Genomic DNA, 23303 nt, shown 5'->3' with positions numbered 1-23303 from the left:
GTGTCTTTATCCAAGTTCTTTTTTAATATGATGGAATGCAGACAGTAAACACAATAACAGGATGTGTAAACATGTTAACCTTTAAGGAAATTACAGCCCTGAGATTCAATGAATGACTGCAGCACCCCTATAGCGGTTATATGTTTGGACAACCCTGATTCCTGCGTTCTGATCTTTTTTAGCCTTACCTCCTGTGGTGGGATACACCCTGCCCCTGTGCGTATTATGTATTATTTTGCTGTATTATTATTTAAATGGTCTGTTTTGCTTAACACAATGTTTTGTTATTGTTGTTTTACAGCTAAACTCATGTGGTCACATATATAAATGTGAAGCAGCTGATCCAGAAAGATTGATGGGAGTGGAGAGTAGAAACAAGAGAGCGGTGAGAAAGTGATAGTAAGATAAAGGATTTAAAACAATTGCTACGTGCGCTGGGTCAAAACCAGCACGATACTTGTTTGGTTCTCTGTTTAATTATTGTCTGTTTATTTTGGACACCTTGCCGTTTTTTTTTTGTGAAGTGTTTCTATTTTGTTTAAGTCGTTTATTTTTGTAATAAACGCACGCAGCAGCGCTTCATACCTTGCAGTACTGCCTGTTGTAGCCATCATTTTGTGGTCTGACGTCACCCACAAGCCCATCCCTGTCATACCTCCTACGACAGAATCATCCTATTCACAGCAAATCACTTTTTTTTATTTTTAAAGTACATACTATTAATTGTAGTTTCCTCTGACAAATGTGCTGTATAGCAGTGCAAATAACTGTCAGGCAAAATAAAATAAACTGGAAATAAGTATTTGATTAATGTTCAGTCGACTAACATGTAGATGTAAATATGGGTAACTGGCTGGTATTACAGCTATTTAAAAGTGAAACAAATCCGGGTTTGAAAGCTATTTTGTCAAACCTTGCGCTCCAGTTTTAACTGTCTGTTGCCTCTTGCTAGAGTTTTTGCAATGTGCTGCATCCAGGCCACTGTATCGACCTAGACCCCATGGTTATGTTCAGGTGTCAAAAACTGCTTTCTATCAACAAGGTTGCCTAGGTTTGCTGTTTAAGCGGGGCCTGTGTTTTTTGTCTTCAGTGTCCTGTCTGGGTGCAATGGCACTATCTTTGCGTATGGGCAGACGGCCAGTGGGAAGACCTTCACTATCACAGGGGGAGCAGAGCGGTACAGCGACAGAGGCATGACCCCCCACACACCACACCACAAACGAGAGGAGGCCATTTGGCCCATCAACAGGTATGTCATATTTTTAGCTGTATATTGAGTACCACTCATTCATTTGGTTTAAGGCTTTGTAGTTGGGTACGTGCTTTCTTGAATATAATTTGCCGACTTTGGCTTTATCTCAGGAATGTTTTTTATTATAATTATTTAAATACATGAACAACTACTTTCAATGTTTTTACATTAAGACATGTGTGAGCTCCTAGATACATGAGAAAGTAGATGGCAAGCAGGAAGACACTTATTCAGTAAATTAGTTTAATTTCTTACAGGGAGGCTGCAGTATAATGAGTTGATGATAAAAGCAGTGAGCTGAAATGACTAAGTTATTTGTTTCTCGCTCCTTCTCTTGGAACAGGACAGCACTAAAGTCTACACAACCCATATTTCTTACTTGGAGATCTATAACTTATGTGGGTACGATCTCCTGGATCCAAGACATGAGGCTTCCAGGCTGGAGGATTTGCCGTGAGTTCATTTGAAAATGGCAAAACCTTCCTTTCTCGCTTTTTAAAATATTTACCACGTTACCACCCTGACAAACCTTAAATGTAATTAGACTTAATTGAAAGTAGTAAGTCTCATCCTGTAGGCTGTGTGGGTGGCTGTATTGGTTTCTCTGTTCCTAGAGCTTAGAGACCTTCAAATACCCTACAAATTACATAAATTGCCATGTTTGTCACTTAGGCGCCTGCTTCATACTGTAGTGTGATCTAATTTTTAGTTTTTCTTTAAGGCAGTTTTTTTGGTGGATTGGTAGCTGTCTCTTTGGCCTAGCTCTGCTCATATTGGATTGTGCTAACACACTCAAAACAACATGTATGGACGGGTGGAGGCCATTCAGCCCATTAATGCTCGTCCGGTTCCCAGTAACTGATTGATAACAAGTCAATTCTTAAAGTATATCAATCATTCAGTATCAACTATGTATCAACCATTCCATACAATCACCACTCCCTCTGTAAAACTGCCTAACATCCTACAGAGGGCTTGTGACTGAGGTAATTACTTACTAAATTGATTTTGCTTGTTGTTTTTTAAGAGTACTTGTGTTATTCTTCTCTTCCACAAATGTCTCAATCTTCTGTGAATAAAGGTTTTAATCTGCAGGCCATTGTTGTTTGTTTTGGTATTGACACCGTTTGTGTTCATGTACTGGTGGAAGGGTCTGTTTTAAAAAATTGAGGTTAGTCGTTTTATCATCAACCTTATTATACGGCAATGTAATATACGGTCTCTCGCCACTGCCTAATCTTATGGTCTTGCACCACCACAGTGTATAATAAGACTCTAAAACAGAATTTACAGGATAATTATCATTCACCATGAATTCTAATTATAATAATTTTGCAACTAGTTTTAAACAGTAATTAGTGTTGATATACAACCTTCATAAAAGTTTACCATAGTAAAAGCATAGTAAAGTGAATTAAAGCACAGTGAAAGAATAGCAAACATTGAAGCCCATAGAGGAATGGTGGAGCATATTAACCCATTAAGTACCAAATATTTTTTTCTTTGAAAACAAGCTGTATTTATGTAATTTGATACATTACATTTCGACTTAAATTTTGTGGTTAACAAAATTAGAGAAAGTTATGATAACAAAAGAGTTAAAGAGAACATTTAAAAAACAGGTTGCTGCCAGTTAATAATGGTCCAAAAAATTACACAGTAGCTTGTCCTATGAGGACAGTGGCACTTAATGGGTTAAAATACATGGGGAAACCATGGTAAACTTGAGTAAGCTCAGTTACATAGTACAGGGTTTTGTTAAAGCAAAGTTGCTGTTGCCTATAGCTACAGACCTCCATCACAAGTGGAAACCTGGTTTGAAGATCACAGACCCAAACTGCTGCTCTCAAAACTATTGCTTTTTTTCCATCATGTGCAATGCTCTCCTGAGCTCAAATCTAATTTAGTTTAATTTAAAACAGTAAATATTTTGCTCACAAGTTGCCAGTGGTTTCTTTCTTTCTTTTTAAATGTATTTTAGCAGCTCCTATATACCCCTCACCGTCACTATTTTAGGAGGGGAGAGGTGGGGCGGCAGTACTCCCAGGCTTCTCTGCCTCTGATTGGCTAGTGTTGAAAGTTTAAAACATAAAACTAACAAGCAGTTGACCACTGGATCATTCAGATAAAATCTTTTGCTTCAGTTAGAATAACAGACACACTATCTTGGAAATGAATGAAATTAAAAGATTTTGGACCCAGTGGAAGTTACAAATGGCAGAAAAGAATTCCCAGACTTGTACTAAAGTTTATAATTGCTATTCTTTTTCATTTGAAACCACAACTCTTCATTGAACTTTGCCTTGATAAACAAGGATGGCAATTTGCATTCTACACATCAGCCTCAGAGTATTCATTTGGGTATTCAAGCTCATCCAGGTAGGTGCTTTGTAGAGGCTGAAGTAGTGCTGGCATGGCAAATGTGAATAAAATAATAGTGTATAGATTTGCTCTGTGCAAGGCTACACATCTAAATACTAAAATAAACTAAATAAGTTAAATAACCAACATTTTGATGAAGTTTTGAAATTATTTAAAATTCACATACAGTACTTGTTACATCACTGGCAGATGTGGATTGCTTTATACAAGGCTAGCCTATAATTAGGGCTTCTGATTTTTGGTTTCAACCGATAAAACCCGATAAAACACCCCCGATACAAAAAAATGAAATCGGTGGCTAGCCAATAAACACTGGAAAACACCGGAAAAACTGTGGAAATGGTTAATCAATTCACGTTGACTTTACCCTTTTCCCATTAAAGAATAAAACCTACTACAAAAATAATAATAAATACATGTCCCAGCACTGCTGTGCAATGTCCCGCCTTCCTGACTTGCATCTATCATTGATTTGCTCTCAATACTTTAAACCCGCCCCAACTACTAAGTGACAGCACATTCCTACATTTCTATTGGAGACTCCACTTGAGAGATTTAAAACGAGGGTCAGGATGGAGGCTTGTTAGTGGGATTTCAAGCTGTATTACATTTAAAATACTGAGGATTTAAAACAGAATTGTGGCGAAATGTACAAAAATGCCTCCACACAAAAAACCCCTAAGAATGTGCCCGTGACCATAGGGATTTAGTTGTGGAAGACAGCAAAGGAAAGAAGGTACAACTTAAGTGTGCAAGTACTATCGAGTTATTACTATACATATTTTGATACACACACACAAAAAAAATGCTCAAGCATTTTGGAAAGTAAGAAAGTAAATACCATTGAGTCCATATGCGATTGCAACGCAATACAAAAACAAATAGAACATAGATAATACAGACTTGCTCCTTTATACTTTGTGGATTCTTTTTTTAAGTTTTAATAGTAAACTAAACAGACATTACATGTTTAAAATAGTGCTGGAAAAAATATACTAATATTTAGAACAAATATTTTTGGCATGTATTTGGATACAAAAATCAGATATTTGTATTTGCTAGAAATGACAAAAATACCTTGCACTTATTTACCGCCTCACCAGAAGTTGCACGACAGTTTAAAAAATGGCAAATGAAAAAGAGCTCTGTGTGATATTTGAGATTAATATATAAGTATAAAAAAACACAGGATCGACACAGCAGCTCTTGAGCCTCTATTTAAAAGTTTTAGACAGCAAAAAGTAAACAAATCAGATTATGCGTGCGCATGCATAGTGATCTCTATGGAAGGCCATCTGGGACAAAAAAGCGTTGTGTTGCTTTAGAGCGGGTCAGAATCGCATGGGACAGAAAAAAAAGACAAGTAGATATTTTGAAATGCCTCGCTTAAACGTGCCTAACTTGCTGGAAATGTTGTGCAGTGATTTTTATATAGATCTGTTATGTGGAATGTAATAAACGAGAACCAAAACGGTCCCCCCCTTCGTTTTACAAGGCCATTTCCACATTATTGAAGTATTTAAAGTTACATTTCAATTTTCATTTGCTTGTTCAGCTACAAAAAGCCACAAGTAAACATCATGTTATTACGTTATGAAAACATGTCTATGGCCACTGTTTACTGTGAAGAAACGACAATGGCAAGGAATGAAAAAAAAAAAAAATGTGGTGTCAAATTTATGTAGTATTTATTTCCGGAATAAACAAAACAACGTTTAACTTGAACAGCTATTTGTTTTGTAGTTAATTCACTAAGGCCTACACAACGTATTCTTTATTCCTGGGATATTTTTTTTACTTTAACGTGTTACATATTGTAAAATAAGAAGAAATTACTTGGTTGCAGTCACAGTAGTTACATTATTGTTTTTTGTTTTTTTTTTTGTTTTTTTTTCTTTTAAAATTTAGTCGTTGCCAATTATTTTTATTATTTTCTCCCAATTTGGAATGGCTAATTATTTGTTACGGTCGGCTCACTGCTACCACCCCTGCACTGACTCGGGAGGGCGAAGATGAACGTCAAGCCGACCGCTTTTTTTCACACTGCAGACTCACCATGCAGCCACCCAAGAGCTACAGCGACGGAGGACAAACGCAGGTGCCTGGCCAGACTACAGGGGTCGCTAGTGCGCGGTGAGCCCAGGACAACCTGACCGACCTAACCCTCCCTCCCCCCGGGCGACGCTCGGCCAATTGTGCGCCGCCCCTTGGGAGCTCCCGTCCTCGATCGGCAAAGGAATAGCCTGGATTCGAACTCGCGACTTGCAGGCTATAGAGCGCATCCTGCACTCACGTGGAGCGCCTTTACTGGATGCGCCACTCGGAAGCCGTTACATTATTGTTTTAAGTAATTTAATTTTATTATATATTTAGAAGCAAGCACAAAGGCAAAGACATAATTTCTTAGAGGAATGAGACCATTTTAATGGTATAAAACATGAAACAACTTTTGACCAGCCCTTCCTGAAACTGAGTTTATGCTGTTAAATATATACTGTTGAAATTGGTTTTATTCAGCAAAAAAAATGTCTTTGAATTTGCTTTAGAAATATATCTTTCTTTTACAGAGTAAACCAGTGCTTCTGACATGGCAAGTATTTTGAACTGCCTTACTTTGGGAATACTTACTTTCCCTTTTATTTGTTTGATCTAGGTGTAGCACTGTGCAGAGTTGTCATTGGTACTGGTTGTGCCATTTGGTGCTAGTTGCATGTATATGTAATTTAATGTGTGCTCAGTAAGTACATATTTGACATTTTATGCTGAAACACCTGCCCAACTTAACTTCACAACAGCAAGGTTTGCTTGATTTCTTGGAGCTTCTTAATTGTAAAACTAAATAAATGTGCCTCTCTAGCTCGGCAGTTAGTCCTTCAGTTTGCCCCCCACATTTTAACAAAGTTAAGCGCCTATGATTGAGACACAAAATCGACTCAGTGTTACTGAATAAGAAATTTTAGTGGTTGGTTAATAGTTATCAACACTGAAAATGGTCAAACTCCTTAAAATAAGTCTTGAAAAGTGTCAAAATGGTCCTTGAAATTTGTATTGGGAAAAACTTTGTGAACCTTGTATTTACAACATCTGATTTAGTTAAGCAGAGCTTTTGTATGTTTTTTGCAACCTGAGGTTTTATAAAATTAATATGTGAATTGGGCATATATGTAAAAGGTTTGATGAGTAATATTTCAAAAACTGTTTTTATATTTTAATATGTTTGTTAACTAGACTTGTGTGCTTTATCAGGTTGATCCATCTGGTAAAATGACAAGTTGTAAGTTAAGTAATTTCTATATTTCTTTTTCTACAAAGTCAAGTTCAAATTTGCTTCTGAAAGTGGTCCAAAATGGCTCAGAATGCATCCGAGAACATGTACAACCCCATAAGTGGCCACCAGACCTCCAGCCAAAAGATTGGTTTTGACCCAGGAGTTTCAGTCAAAATGATCATTGACCATTTTCACCCATGTACCCATGAACTCATTATCAGTTAATCCAGGTTATTTTAGCTGCAGCAGATGTGTATTTTCAGTTGGCAGGTTTGCTCTGTGCGGGACACCACAGAGCTTTTGTTTCAGCACTCTCAGCTCTCGCAGGCCTCAGAGGTCTTAGCTACAGAACACATGCTGTGCTGTTCTTCGAGAGGATGGAGGGAGTGAGCAGGGTAGGGCTGTTTTTTTTTTTTTATATTTACAGTAATCCGTATTTAGTTTATTTGAAAATAGTTTTTTACTGAAATGCAAGATTGTGATTTTACGGCTTTTTTAAAAAAAATGTTTTATTGCATTCGTCAGTGAGATTTTAGCCAGGTTTTTTTTCTTTTCATCTGTATTGTTGACTAACTTTGAAAACAGTACTGTGCAACTTTGAAATAACTGACTTTTTAGCTATAGCCATGGACCAGTGTAAAACCCGCTCCGATGCATTTTATGCATTTGTTGTCATCAGTTTGTTGTATTACACGCACTCTTATGGATAACATACACAGATTTTAATACCCCGGTATTGGTTCTTTTACACTGTATTCCATTACATGCTTCACATACAGTAGCTACAAGTAGTAATACAACATGATACCTTGGGGCAAGAAAAAGCAGAAGAGCCTACAGCAATTGCGTATGCTTATTAAATGAAAAGGATTGATACTGAATCATCAAGTTGAAATACACTGCTGCAAGTATCTCCAATGAACAACAGTGACTGTGTATTGACAGCAATAGAACAGGATTCACTAGATGGCACTGACTCTTAAGCCTTAACAGACAAGCTGCTAATCTAGCCTGTATTACAGCACAGCTGTCTCTGGTAAAAGACAATCTGACAAGCAGATGCTCCTGAAGTTAGGTCAAAGCACCTTTATTCAGTAAATAAAAATGTAATTAAACACAATATTTCAGTAATTACAGTAAGAAACACTGAATGATTGCAAATATCATACAAAAGTAAGAGGACAGTAAGACAAAATATATTAAAATGTAATTTGAAGCTCCCTTATAAAAGTAAAAGCATAGCAAAGTATAGTAAAGCATAGGTAAGCATGGCACACCATTGTAAACTATGTTAAATGCATGGAAAGCATGGGGAAAATGTACATTTACCATGGTAAACTGTTACTACTTTAGAGATGCAACTAAAGTCACCCCCTAAGAGTATGACCTTGTCTCGTTTACCACAACAGTACATCTAGAGCAGTTTTAAACCTAAAGCTACAATAAACAGATAACTGTAAGAGGCAGTTATGAGGTATGTGGTGAAGTTGCATTTGACTGCCGAGCCTGAGCTGCAGATAAACAGAGAGCTTCAGTATCCAGTGCTGTCATTGCCAGCAACTTTCTGAATATCCTACTGACTTTCTGAAAACAGGAAGAGGGGAAATGAAACGGCACTGTGTGTTTTCTCTGGCCCTGTGTGTTTTCTCTGGCCCTGTGTGTTTGCTCTGGCCCTGTGCAGGCAGGGATATAAATTGTGGCTCGGGGACATTCCTGCTCTTCATAAGCTTGCAGCCGCTCTCTAGCTTCGGTCAGTCTTCTCTGCCCTGCAAATTACACACTGCTGAAAATAGACAATGGCTGCCTGAGCACGTGGTTCAAATTCTTGTTTCAAACAGAGAAGCCACCACACAGACAAACCACTGGAGACGGCAAGCTTTATTTTCTTGTGAAATGAAAACAGTAATATCATTTTCATTTTATTTTTTATTATTTTTAGGGGCTTGTGGTTGAGGAAGGGGAAAGGGGAGTGGGGAGATTTGGTATATATAATATGTGATCAGTTGTGATGCAAACCTTCATTATCAAGAAAGTAAGTTAAGAAAGTATTATCTGTTCCCTTTTTTCAAATTTTTAAAGTTATTATGATTTTTGTTTTATGGTGCGTGTCCCATAGGTCAGGTAGCATAGCCATAATTGTCAATTAATTCAATTTGTTGTCTCTTTATTTCTTGCAGGTGTGAAATGTTATTAAGCAAAGATTTTCAAAATTCTGATTTGATATGTGGTGCAGCAGATAGTCAACAGGTCTGATTTTAACAGAGAACATCCTAATCTGCAGAATATATTATACTGCCTGTGATGATGATGATCCTAAAATACCACAATCAGTCAAATTATATGACCATTAACAACTCGGTATCTCATGGAATGATAATCATGACATTTTTTACACGTGTTATCAATGAAAAGTGTATTATTAAACGAGCTAGAAAAATGCAATTTCACTGGTCCTGTGCGGTTAAAGATCAAATCCTCTAGAAAAGCTGACAGTGTTGTGCTACCCTGTACTAAACCTGACTGGTCCAGGCCTTGCAGTACAGAGGGTGCCTAGTTTAACTGCCATGCAGTGTTACGTGTAATGGCCTTTGAATTAAAATGACATTACAATACAGTATTTTACTATCAGGACTACCACTGCAGTACATAACAGTACAAAGGGCTCTTCTAAATGTGCAAGAAAAGGGTGTATGATTATCCCATAAGTAAACAAGCTGGCATCAATGCAGCTCAAGTGTGCATAGACGTGAGGTTCATTGCACTGCTGGGGCTCCTGTAAGTGTAAAGCCTTTAATTTCACCTTTCGCTCGGAGTGCACGCCGAGGAGCTCCTGCTGTTCGTAACCTAGTGAAAATGGAAGGCTGTCAGTGTGTTTGTGGGAGGCCTCAGAATGACACACGGAGATTCAGGTTTCAAAAGAAAAGGTGCAACCATGTTTATTTACAAAGACAAAAACAAAAAGACGTACTGTCACTTTAAAACACTACAGTGCACTCCGTTTATAAGAATCACTGATATAAGAATCAACCACATGTAGTTATCAAAACCACTCCTATACTAAATCATTACTATACTAACCAATGTAAAATACTTTGCTTGTAAGAATCAAGCAGTCCGCTTATAAGAATAATTTGGGGGCAAATGGACTACATGTAATACGGTACTGCATCAAGTGCAATGATGTGTACAGCCAATAAAGCTGTTTTTTGAACACATACTTAGTACAGCAGTGTTATTGTGTGATATGCATGTAGAGGGAGTGGGAGGAGGGGGAGGGGTGGGCTTGCGGAGCTTTGCATCTCCACTTAATGAAAAACTGAGATTTGCATCGCAACAGAAAATAAGTAAACCAGATGTTTAAATGCAGTGGTCCTGACAGTAAAATACTGTACTGTAATGTCATTTTAATTCAAAGGCCATTACACGTACCACCACATGGCAGTTAAACTAGGCACCCTCATGAGACAATCGCTTCTCAAGTGTACTGTAGCCATAATCATGATCATATAAAAAGCAGTTTACCCATGAGGACTTGTTTTGATGTATTGTCCTCAGTGATTGAGCACCATTGGCATCTGTATACTGTATTTAAACTACTGATGGCACGCTTTTGCAAATTGTAATTTGACAGAGTGGCCGAGGACAGTGTAAATTATCAGGCTGGAGTTTTGATTTACAGTTTTAAACCCGTGTTGGTTTTATTTTTCTTACAATGCGGTGGCGAAACAACCACTAGTAAAACAAACAAAATAAACCTAGCTCTCAGTTGGAGCACTAAGTAAACAATATTGTGTGTGGAACAAACACTAGATCTCTTACTCACGTTTTAGTTTCTGTTTGTTTTTTTTCTTTCTTTCTTTCTTTCTTTCTTTCTTTCTTTCTTTCTTTCTTTCTCTATACCCCATCACAAAGCTGTCGGCTAAGCCCTTTTTATCGTGGTGCCATTAACTTTAACAAGCAGACAGTTAACCAATTGACCATTATCCTTAATTCGTTAAGGAAATGCAGCTGTGGATTTTTCGTGGGCGTGCATACATGCGGTTACTCATGACATCTAGTGGTCAACCCACTACACTGCAGGAAACAAGCTCTTATCATATCATTCTCATACATACTGATTCTACACCACAGTAATCATATCAGTCTGCTTTTAAGAATCAACCACTTACAAAAATCAAATCACGCGGGACGGATTTGATACTTATGAACAGAGTGCACTGTATTTACAATTGACAAGTCTTGAGAGGAGCGCATATTTATAAGTCCTGGTCCTTTAAATACCACAGTCCCATGCTTGATCAGTCCTTGGCAACCGAAAGGCAGGAACCAGCTCTGCTTAGTCTGATGAAAAACGCACATCTTTTGTACATCTTGGTTCCTCCCCGTACCCGATTACCTGGGCTTGGAACTAGGTGTACCTCGTTCCGATCCACCAGCCTCCTTGCAGACCGACTCCTACAGAATGTTAACACTGTAGTCACCAGTGCCTGCTGGATGGACAGGTCCCCCATGTTCCCCCTGCTGGTGGGAGGTGACCTTTTCAGCACAGGGAATTCCTCTACCCTGTCACAGTGTTATACAGAACAATTCCCTCATGTTATGTGACTGAAGGAAGGGGTCAATTTTGGTTTCTGACAAATAAGAGTTAGTGTTGTTTATTTTCAGTTCATTAGTGAAAAACAGGATTGCTCTCTATCTGACAGTTAGGAGGCTAGAGTTCTAATGGTTTAAGAACAGGGCTAAAAGCCAGAAAATCTAAGGTTCAAATCACAGCTTAGCCACTGATACTGTTTCTGTCTATCCTACCCAGAATATTTGGATTTGATTAAGTTCTCAAAGTTATTTACTCTGAAGTCACTGTGTTTTTTTTCAGAAAGGAAAAACAGTAAAGTTAATAAATTACAAATAAACAACTCAGCCACTGAATAGCTGTATTGTTGTTTCTTATTTGTGCTAACGACAATTTGGAGTAAAGAGATTTGAGAATATAGCCCTTAGTGTATAATACATTCTGCTAAGGTCTTTGAGAAGATGGTTGCTCAGCCACTTTGCAGTCACTTGGTTGGTTCTCATCTTTATGAGAAATTCCACTCATTCGGCACACAGAAACCAATCTGATCTCTGCAAGACATGCACTCTAATCTTATCGAGAGAGCTGTCGGTCTGAAATGCATCATCCTCAGCTCATTCAGATCTAATCTGATTTAGAGGAAGCCCCATGTCTCCATCAGAAATTGTCTTGCCATGCTGACCATGTCACCTGTGGAATGCATTGGTTATGTATTTATTTGAGGGCCCTTGTCGTATCTGGGCCCTATTATCCACCACTGGGTTTCTTCTCTACGCTGATGATATTCAACTGTATGTTCCATTAAAATTACATACTGCAGCTTCCCTTTCAATAAACAGTCATTTCTAAATGTAATGAGCAAAAAAATAAATAAAAATAAAAGCACCAGGGAACAGTCTTTCTAGACAATAGCACCATTCAAACCTAATGCATTGTCATTCATCGACTTAACTGAGCGTTTCTTGTGTCAATGCTGGTGATTCAAATGTGCCTTACACCTTCCCCTATTTAACTGGCTCAGGAAGGTGTTCATCATAGAGGACCCAGAGCAGAACATCCACCTAAAGAACCTGTCATCTCATCAGGCAGCCAATGAGGAGGAGGCTCACGACCTGCTCTTTCTGAGAGACACCAGTGGCCATTTTGAAAATATCTTTGAAACAGACTTTAAAGTTACAAGTGTAAAAAGTTGTCAGGATGTTAACAATGAAAAGAAAATTTAGAGGTACGTTATTTAAACAGTTGTAGCAACACATCGGGGTGTGCAAACCCGCTACTTGCTCTTTAATGTCCACGGCAGCATAGTATTCATAAAACTTAGGGTGGGTTTTAGCAGTGTGATATATTAGGCATTCTGTTTATGTTGGTACTTTCAAAAATAAATTTAGTTTTAAATGCTTTCTAAATAATGAGAAGCTACTGTATTAAGAAGTCTGTGACAGGAGAAGACGAGTGAGGGAGCGATTTAAAGAATGTAGAGTTATGCTTATTCATCGGAATAGTCCGAGGGGGGTGTGACTGTCCAGTTATTGTGTCCTTTGGTACACTCTTTCAAGACAATTTCTGTAAAACCAGGATTTTTAATGCAGTTACTGAGTTGCAAAACTTGAAAAACATGTGACTTTGGAACAAACTCTGTCACCAATGCACATAATTCTAAATTGGTCAGGCAGTGTGGTCTAACAATCAGTGCTATTAACTCACAACCCTGAAATCTTGGGTACAAATCCCAGCTCACCTGCTGACTCACTCAGATGTGACTTTGGGAGGGAAAGTAATTTAATTAGCATAACCCACTAAAGCTGTCTAAACTTTGGGAAAAACAACAAACAGTAGAATCAGAACCACCAAGAAAACAATGAGACACTATCCTGGGGAAGTACACTGACTTATAAATGTTGTCAGCAAAAATAACATTTTTGAGAGACGAAATTGTAGAGGCAAACTTGTGTCTTCATGGCAAGATGTGTGACATTTGATGTGTGGCAAACCATGATAAGCAAATGGCAAATGGGTATAGGGGCACCACTGCATCTTACAGTATTTGCTGTTTTATGGTATCTTGATTTTTCATGACAATATCATGCATTTGTGGCATATTCCATTATCTTTCTTCCTGTTATTAGTGCTTGTGATACCACAGCTGATCATCACTACCCTACATAAGAACATAAGAAAGTTTACAAACGAGAGGAGGCCTTTCAGCCCATCTTGCTCGTTTGGTTGTTAGTAGCTTATTGATCTCATCAAGCAGCTTCTTGAAGGATCCCAGGGTGTCAGCTTCAACATTACTGGGGAGTTGGTTCCAGACCCTCACAATTCTCTGTGTAAAAAAGTGCCTCCTATTTTCTGTTCTGAATGCCCCTTTATCTAATCTCCATTTGTGACCCCTGGTCCTTCTTTCTTTTTTCAGGTCAAAAAAGTCCCCTCATATTGTCATATTGTTGCATAAATTAAATGCACAAGCCATTCACTTTTTTGCTGGTGTAAGGGTTTGAATTTCACAGTGCAGTCTCCTCCCTCAACCTGTTGTGATGATACTGACCAAAGTTCTAACCATAGTTTTAAATGTGGTTACCCTGCTTTTGCCCCTGTATGAACTTCTTCAGTTCATGTTCTGGTCAAACAATACAAAACAAATCATTAAATAAATAAAAACGGCATTCAAGAGGTTTCTGGAGACGTCAGCTTTGGGATGGCCAAGCTCTGCTGAACAGAGGTTAGCACATGTTGATACCATGTAAATCTTGTCAATTGCTCCCTTTTGGCTTGCAGAGGAGCAAGTGTGTGATTATCTGTCTAATTGAACAGCGGAACGCCAGGTTCAACCGAGAACATTATTTGACTGTAACTTTTGTCCACTCTAGCAGAATGGCCCCCTTTTGATCAATATTAACCATATGTATGACTGAAAGATGACACATCCAGTTTGCAGCACACATGCTTTTATCATCCTTCATGGGGGAGCTTTAGTGTCATACAGGAAGTTGGCTGCACGGCACACAACTTTGATCAAGTTCTTCCAGGTTTGGCACCTTTCCCTGTCCATGTACGCCCCATTGTTCTGCTCCCCTTCTCGCATGCCGAGCAGCTGTGGTTCAACTTGCTCCTGTGCACAAGGCACCCATTGTTCTTATATGTGAGGAGGATGATGAACTTGTTAATTTGTTTACGTTGAGCCGCAGTAGCACTGGGACTCCACTGTCTTCTTGTGTGGTCACTGATTGAGTTCTGGGGCTTGGTTTGTGTGTAAACATCATCAGTCTTCTCATTGATGTAAACTTGATGTCATGCAAGTTTAAGGGATGAGAGCCTGCTCAGCTTACTGTAGTATCTATCTATCTATCTATCTATCTATCTATCTATCTATATTTCTATCTATCTATACACACTGCTGTGCAAAAGTCTTAGACATGTTGCATTTTTCTACTCTGATGCATTATGAGCATCAACAATTTACTTAAAGCCTCCACTAGTGTTTTCTACTATTATAACAACCTTGACTTGCATAAAGAAGGAAAAACATTGAGTGAAATAGCTTGCACCACTTGATTTTCAAGGTGTGGTATCCGAAGCATAATTAGCAAGTACAGAGAAACATCATCTGTAATTGACAAACCCAGGACTGGAAGACCCAAAAAGCTGTCTAACAAGGATGAGCAATACTTGAAGATAATATCCTTAAGGAATAGAAAGAAGACAAGCGTTGACTTGACAACAGAACTGGCAGAAGGCACAGGTGTCGTTGTCCATCAAAGCAACAGTATGAAGGTCACTCTAAAAATCAAGACTTAAAGGATGTGTTGCAGTAAAAATACCTCTGTTAAGAAAAGGGAACAAGACTAAAAGGCTAAAATATGCACAAGAACACATAAATTGGACTATGGAACAGTGGTCAAAGGTGCTTTGGAATGTTGATGGATTGACGACGACACCTGTGCCTTCTGCCAGTTCTGTTGTCAATTCAACTCTTGTTGTCTTTCTATTCCTTAAGGATATTATCGTCAAGTATTGCTCATCCTTGTTAGACAGCTTTTTGGGTCTTCCAGTCCTGGGCTTGTCAATTACAGATGATGTTTCTCTGTACTTGTTGGTTATGCTTCGGATACCACACCTTTCACTCAATGTTTTTCCTTCTCTATGCAAGTCAAGGTTGTTATAATAGTAGAAAACACTAGTGGAGGCTTTGAGTAAATTGTTGATGCTCATAATGCATCAAAGTAGAAAAATGCAACATGTCTAAGACTTTTGCACAGCAGTGTATACATAATATATATATATATATATATATATATATATATATATATATATATATATATATATATATATATATATAATCTGTCGCGTATCTGACTGTGGTGGGACCAGAGTAAGGATGGATATGTAAAAAGGTGGATAAATGAATCATACCATTATACCATTATACACAGCTGTAACAATTACTATATTCACACAATTATTGTTTTGAGATTCAGCTTTCATTAGGGAGCTCCCCTTAGTCCCTTGTTTAGAAAGATACAAGGTATTAATGCTTGTGACAGAGTAGCCGTCTGCCGTGTGTGTGCATGCATTCACTGCTGAGTGGCAGGCTTGAGATCGAGACGGAGGCTGAAGTTGATACGCCCCGCAGGCAAACAGGGTTTATTTACATATCAACACACCATCAGCTCACGTGACACTACCAGCAGTGGCAGCGCACGGAGCACATACAACACAGTATACGAAAACTTTGGTACGATCTACAGTCTCTGAACTAATCTTCTCTGTTCAATGGCTTAATCTCTTCGGTGCCTCAGGTTCTGCTAGATGCAGAAGTACAGGAAGGAAGCCAAGTACTTAGCTATAATGGTAGATTAAACAACCGATGTTGGAAATGCAGCTCAGCTGTCTTGTGTTTTCAGGTACTAGTGTGTGACTGTTCTGTGAAAATATGTTACATTTACTAAAATAAAAATAATAATAAAAATGCTTTTAAAAAGACCAAATTCCCATTGGGCTTATTTTTTTTTCTTTTTTTAGAGTCTATTGATTTTTTTTGTATTACTATGCAGGACAGCTGCTATAATACCGTTACCTTTATTAAAAATGTGCACAGATTAATCTACAGATGAATCAACTAATGCCCATAAATTAACCAATCAAAAATATGAATCGACTGACAGCACTATACATATATAATATATTCATGTGAACGGAGACTTCTTGCCAGGAGAAGTTGCTACTCTGGAAAGAAAGTAAATCAACAATCTCTACAATGTGTTTTTACATAAACACTTGACACTGTGGATGAGAGTGATGGGCCTTGGCTTGCACAGCTGGCTGTGAGTTCCTCATCTCTTTCTGGACACTCTGCAGCTGTGGTTTTATAACTGAGTAAATGGGGAGACACATCCTTCTCTTTCATCAGACTACAGGCCATGTCCCATCGGTGAAATCACTAGGGAAAAAATACAGTTATACTTAATACATACAAATACAGAGTGTCCCATAGGCATCATTTGTAATGCAATTTAATCTTCATTTATTTAATGAAAGAGGTACTGTCTTAATACATAAGGGATTTTTAAATACAGTACATTTATTTTTATTCAAAGTTACTTGCGCGTGTGTGTGGTTGTTTTTTTTTTATCTGAACTCTTGGTTTTAAGTAACTTCCAATATTTCATTAAACATTTGTTATGTATGTTATGTGGTCCCTGAAGCCAATGCAAGTCCTTGATAAGTCTCAGTTTTTTAGAACCAATAAAAACACATGGTAAGTTTCCAACCTTGCTGGGATTGCAATAAGAGTTAACAGGTACCATAATACTGCTGCTGCTCAGAGTGGTTTGATACCTTGATTCTGTAAACTTCAGGTTGAAACCCACCAGTTAAGCCTCTATTGGAAGACAACTTTAGATGGTGTACTTTTTATATTTAAATATATTTTCTATATTTAATGAATACCATTTGGAGTTTGGAATAATATATGCATTTTACTTGCATACCTTGTTTGTAAAGTATTTATCCTGAAATCAGTAATATCAAAACAATCCATCAATTTTGATGGATTGGTTATCCATTCCCTGCCTACATTGTGCCTTTGATTTCTGATTTTTGGGTTTTATTTTTTGCTTCTAGAAAATCAGGTTAAATTTAGAACTAAAAAATGGTTTAAAGTGTTCTAACGTATTTATTATTTATTTCTTAGCAGACGCCCTTATCCAGGGCGACTTACAATTGTTACAAGATATCACATTATACATTATTTCACATTATACAGATATCACATTAGTTTTACATACAATTACCCATTTATACAGTTGGGTTTTTACTGGAGCAATCTAGGTAAAGTACCTTGCTCAAGGGTACAACAGCAGTGTCCCCCACTGGGGATTGAACCCACAACCCTCCGGTCAAGAGTCCAGAGCCCTAACCACTACTCCACACTGCTGCGTATAAAACAACTGAAACTTAGCACTGCAATATACGTTCATTTAATGCACTTATTAAAAAGGAAAAAAAGCAACTTTCTTTTTACAAAAACAGGATCATTAGAAAGTATCATTGGCTTACAAATAAGTCATTGATTCATTATAGCTACGCAACATTATTGAAGCAATCTGTCAGGTTAATAACCGAGTAATTGTAAACATTTAATTTGGGATGTAGTAATTGTGTATACCCGGAAATCAGAACACCTAGGTGTGTATGATTTTCATCTTCTCTCTCTCTCTCTCTCTCTCTCTCTCTCTCTCTGTGTGATAGACCCCGATGAACCAAGCCTCCTCCCGCTCCTGCTGTATCTTCACGATCCACGTGTCCGGCCGCGAGCTGGGCTCTGCCACGGTGTGGCATTCTAAACTGCACCTGGTGGACCTGGCTGGGTCCGAGCGCGTGGGTAAGACAGGTGGGGGGGGGGGGCAGCTGCTGACCGAGGTCAAGTACATCAACCTGTCGCTGCACTATCTGGAACAGGCCTGCCACTCTCACGAGCTCTGTGCCACCTCAATTATGAGATGTAAATCAGGGTGATGTGGACTCCAGCATCAACTGGAAGTGTGAAAGATCTATTAATTATCCAGTTTAATTGAACCTCTAGCCAGGTCCAAAAGCAGTAAATATTTCAATTCACATCTTCCTGGACTGGAGTTGCCCGTACCTGATATTTTGTATTGGGAAATTGAATGCCAATATAGTGACACTCAGGGTTCACCTGTGTATCAGAGAACTCTAACACATCAGCCTGTCACTGCAACCTGGAATAGGCTATGGACTACAGGGTGCTGTAATACATCAGTATTTTTTTTCTTGTGTTCCTCCCGCTCTCTCTGAGAAAAATCGCTCCCACATTCCCTACCAGAACTCCATGATGACCTCAGTGCTGTGGGACAGCCACAGCCTGGGTGGAAACTGCATGACTACCCTGATCACCACGCTGTCCATGAAGAGGAACATAGATGTACCTGTCAAGTAGAATTCCCTGGGGCTTCCACTGATTAAGTGTTTATATTGAAAAAGAGCTGAGTGTTTAGTAGGGGTGTTAGTTTAATTTCCTAAACATTCAGGCAAAATTCTTTACATTCGGCTAATGTTAAAACATTGGTACATTTGTCATTGCAGCCGTAGTGGATTGCTCTATATGTGGCAACAAGCTCTGAGGGGCTGTCAACTAGAGGTAGGAATGGGTGCCTGGTTGTAAAAGGATCTCCTTTTCCTACCCTGATATCAAACTATTTAACAGCTAATTGTGCCACAGCTGTAATCTTTCCCACATGCTGCAGTGCTGGTTGAAATTAGGTTTTTCAGAGTTTCCAATACTAAAGAGTTTTTGAAAGCAGGAACGCTTGTAGATTCCAAGAAGCAATGCTAAATTAGTTTAATGCTAAGCTACCAGAGCACTTACAACGACAATTGTTTCAACATACAAACTTCAGCAGACAGTCCTGAGATGGATCCAGTTGGTGTATTGTAATGTCCTAAAAAGTTCCCTTTCAGGTACGAAATGTAACCATTACCGAATGGGTATTTACCTCCTAAAGACCCGTATCCTGAATACTGTATACCAAAGCTGCACACCGAGGCTGTGACACAGTCATGACTCCGCCCCCTGAGGTATCAAAAGGACTGCGCTCACAGATGTCAGCACCATTTTTCTTTTCAAGACTAACCTGATCGCAGACCTTGTTCAGATAAGTACTTTGTTGCCTCTATCTGTATATATTTCTGTACATATGTGATATTTAAACTAATCGCTGTAATAATTTCTATTGGGTGTATTATGTGCACTACAGCCTGTTGTTAGTTACGTCCCGCTGTGGCCTTGTTCCCCGACGTGAAACCAGCGGCTTGAGTTGCTCCTTCCTAGGGATCCAGCAACATAAGTCGGCTGACTTTGTGCTCTCCCCCCAAGCTGCATAGCTCCTGATGGAGCTTATTTTACATCTTGTTTTTGCTTTTTAGTACTATACGAGATGTTTTATATTATTTATGTAATTGTTTGATTACTGTTTTTTGTTTAGAAAGTCTTTTCTCATTGTGTTTTTTTCTGTTTTTACAGATACTAAGCACAGGCCTGTCTGCAACGTAGTGCTCAGCACACATGCAGCAAAAGTAGACATCCCGGTGCCGACCCGTGCTAAAGTCACCAAATCAGTACCGAACCGACCCAATTCTGATACTGTACCTGTATCGACCTGGTGCTAAAGTCACCAAACTGGTACCGAACTGGCCTGGTACCATCCCGGTTCTGACCTCTTACCGTACCTGTACCGACAAGGTGCTGAAGTCACCTAACCGATACCGAACCAACCCAGTACCAACCCGGTTGTGACCCTGTACTGTCAACGTAGCAACACGGTGCTAAAGTCACTGAACCGGTACCATCTCGACCCACTACCGAATCGGTACCGACCCGGTTCTGAGCGGTGCCAAAGCCACCAAACTGGTCGGTGCCGAGGTAACTGGTTGGATACCGAACCGATCCCATTCGGGTCTTGACCCGCCTGGTTTATATATATATAATCAGTGGAAACGTTTGGCACCATCTGCCCTGCATGCCCCCCTTGGGGCCCTATGGGGCTGCAGGAGGACATACTGTCCATCGCTGCCTCTGAGGAGGTGGCTGAACAGGAGCTGGCCTTCCCGTCTGAGGACATGGAGTCGGATGGCACATCACCAGCGGTAAAGCTCTCCCTGTCAGCAGAGCTCCTACCGCTAATCAAGAGGGCCACTGCAACCTTGCAAGTGTCCTGGCCTACAGCAGGGGAAACAAGGCATTCCATTTTTGATAAGGAGCCTACTGCCTCTCCCATATCCCACCCAGTTAACCAGATTTTAATAATTTAGGTTGGGGAAAAAAAGCTGGTATACTGACCTATTCATTAATGGTTACATTTCGTAATTGAAAGGGAACGTTAGGCTATTATCATAATCCTAGTTCCCTGAAATAGAAATGTAACCATTAATCTTCAAGGTCGCTGCGTCCATGATTGCAGCAGGATTGAAGGAAAAATGACACTGAGATCTGTGAGTGCAGTCCTTTGGTACCTTGGGCAGAGTCATGATTGCATCACAGGCTCGGTGAGCAGCTTTGGTATACAATTTTCAGGATTCAGGTCTTTAGGAGGCAAATACCCATTCGGTAATGGTTACATTTCTATTTCAGGGAACCGGCGTTATGATAATAACCTAACATTTTCGATCTCAACATGTCGCTTCACACAGAGAGTAGCGCAAATCATGAACGAGGTTGTGCTCACTGAAGAGCTGGACCCAAGACTGGTAAGACAGTTTCATAGTTTAGTCTGGAAATGCAGAACTAGACCTAATCTGAAAGGTTTGTATTTGTTCAGAAATAACTTGATTTGTTCGCTGATGTTTAGCCAGACAGAAATATTTATAGACAGAAATATACTAAAGAGACACACCATAATAACCTTGGTACCACATAGTGGTAATATATAGATCCTCTGCTGTTTATATTAATTAAAAATACCTCATTGACTGTCATAACAATCCACATTGTAACAAATAAGGATTTTGTATTTGTATTATTCTAGTGGATCATTGTTTGTATACTTCAAAAAGCCCAGTCCCAAGATCTCAAAGTTAGCAGATGTAGTAAAAGAAACATACTGCACATGTACACCAGGGATCTCATAAGCAGAACATTTGATACAGTGTAAATAATACAGCCATCAAAGGAAATGTTCAATCATGTCAGGTCTCCTGAGCTACCAGCTGCCTGTTTCCTCTGCGAGTACTGGAATCAATGTGCTGAATCTAGGCCCCAGATCCACACCATTGGCTTAGGAAACAAAGCACTTACAATAACGCAGAGTGCGCCACACACACACACGGGAGAAAAACTACAAATACTGCCTCTGATCAAGGGTTATAGTGACTATCAGTGGCCTGTGGGTGACTATCAGTGGGTTAATATACAGTATTATTATTATTTATTTCTTAGCAGACGCCCTTATCCAGGGCAACTTACAATTTTTACAAGATATCACATTATTTTTACATACAATTACATTATTTTTTACACATTATTTTTACATACAATTACCCATTTATACAGTTGGGTTTTTACTGGAGCAATCTAGGTAAAGTACCTTGCTCAAGGGTACAGCAGCAGTGTCCCCCACCCGGGATTGAACCCACGACCCTCCAGTCAAGAGTCCAGAGCCTTAACCACTACTCCACACTGTTGCCCTTACAGTACAATGAACAGTACCATGCTGTAGTAGACCTTATAAAAGCTGACCACTGTAATTTTGAAGTTTTCCCATGTTTTTCCTTTGGTTATACTATGAATTTACTGTAGTTTATCAGTGTTGTCATGTTTTTTAAAAAATGTAAACAAAATGACGTTCAAAGGGTTTCAGAACAATATGTGGAAGACAGACAGATATGTTTGTATAATTGCAAAACTACATTTAAGTTTCTTTTTGGTACTACTGTATGCTTGTCAGACCAAAAAATCCTCTGACTCTCTTACAGTCCTTGACCTTGATAGAAAGCCTTATATCCAGGGGTTCACATAACTTTTAACATTAGATTCTCACATGAGTACCAGCAGAAATGGTTTGGTACTTACCAAAATTAGAAGTCATTATCCAAGTCGCTGTCTGGCTCCACCTCCTCCTCTGACAGTTCAAACAATTGGGATGGCAGTGTCAGAGAACACAACAATAGTTTCTGAATGTTTAATTAGGAGTCAGGATTGTTGGTTATTACAATTTTTAACAAATCATCACACATTTTCTATTTATTTCAATATTCTACCACCAAATTGCTGCCCTAGGGACTCAAAACAAAAACAAAAACACTTTGTCATTTTATGTTGTTGAACACGTTAGCTTTATGGCACAACAGTTTCTATATAAGGATATAACTGAGGGTGAAAAATATATTATTTTAAGTTGAATGGTTTAGCTTCCTTAATCTTAGTGCACTCCCCATAATTGCATCCCTCTTCTCTGAATGGACGGATTAATAGAGATCCCTGCTATCATTGGTTGTTTCAAGTGCCCATTAAAATAAAATTATTGATCTAATGAACTGTAGTGATTCCACCTATCACTCAGTTTGTTTTTTAAAAACCGGAAGGACCCAATGATAGCGCTAGCAGGGAGGGGACTGTAGTTAAATTGGAACCCTCCCAGAGATCGTTAACAGAGCCCAGAGACCCTGAGTCTCCTGAAAAAAGCCAGAGGCTAAGCAGGTATGTCTCTACCTTGCTTTCCTGTTTAAAATGTTCTGAAGGTATGCCTTTGTGTCTTAAAGAACAATATGGAAGTCTGCATTTTTCTTTATTGGTTTGCAAGCATACCTCCGTACCAGCT

General features: G+C 38.9%; 1 protein-coding gene across 1 annotated transcript in view; it reads left to right on the top strand.

Moving 5' to 3' along the window:
- LOC117411213 (kinesin-like protein KIF6) overlaps positions 1–23303 on the top strand; it is a 133478-nt gene that overhangs the window by 19031 nt on the left and 91144 nt on the right. Inside the window, exons 5-11 of the mRNA XM_059025959.1 lie at positions 1091–1209; positions 1567–1705; positions 12494–12606; positions 17593–17600; positions 18220–18429; positions 18752–18914; positions 21149–21234. Of these exons, the coding sequence (XP_058881942.1) occupies positions 1091–1209; positions 1567–1705; positions 12494–12606; positions 17593–17600; positions 18220–18429; positions 18752–18914; positions 21149–21234 (838 nt within the window). The remainder of the gene's footprint in view (positions 1–1090; positions 1210–1566; positions 1706–12493; positions 12607–17592; positions 17601–18219; positions 18430–18751; positions 18915–21148; positions 21235–23303) is intronic.

The sequence above is a fragment of the Acipenser ruthenus genome, chromosome 6 (genome assembly GCF_902713425.1).
Source record: "Acipenser ruthenus chromosome 6, fAciRut3.2 maternal haplotype, whole genome shotgun sequence".
Taxonomy (NCBI): Eukaryota; Metazoa; Chordata; class Actinopteri; order Acipenseriformes; family Acipenseridae; genus Acipenser; species Acipenser ruthenus.
The sequence above is the reverse complement of the archived record's forward strand: the minus strand, read 5'-3'. Positions and strand labels throughout refer to the sequence as shown.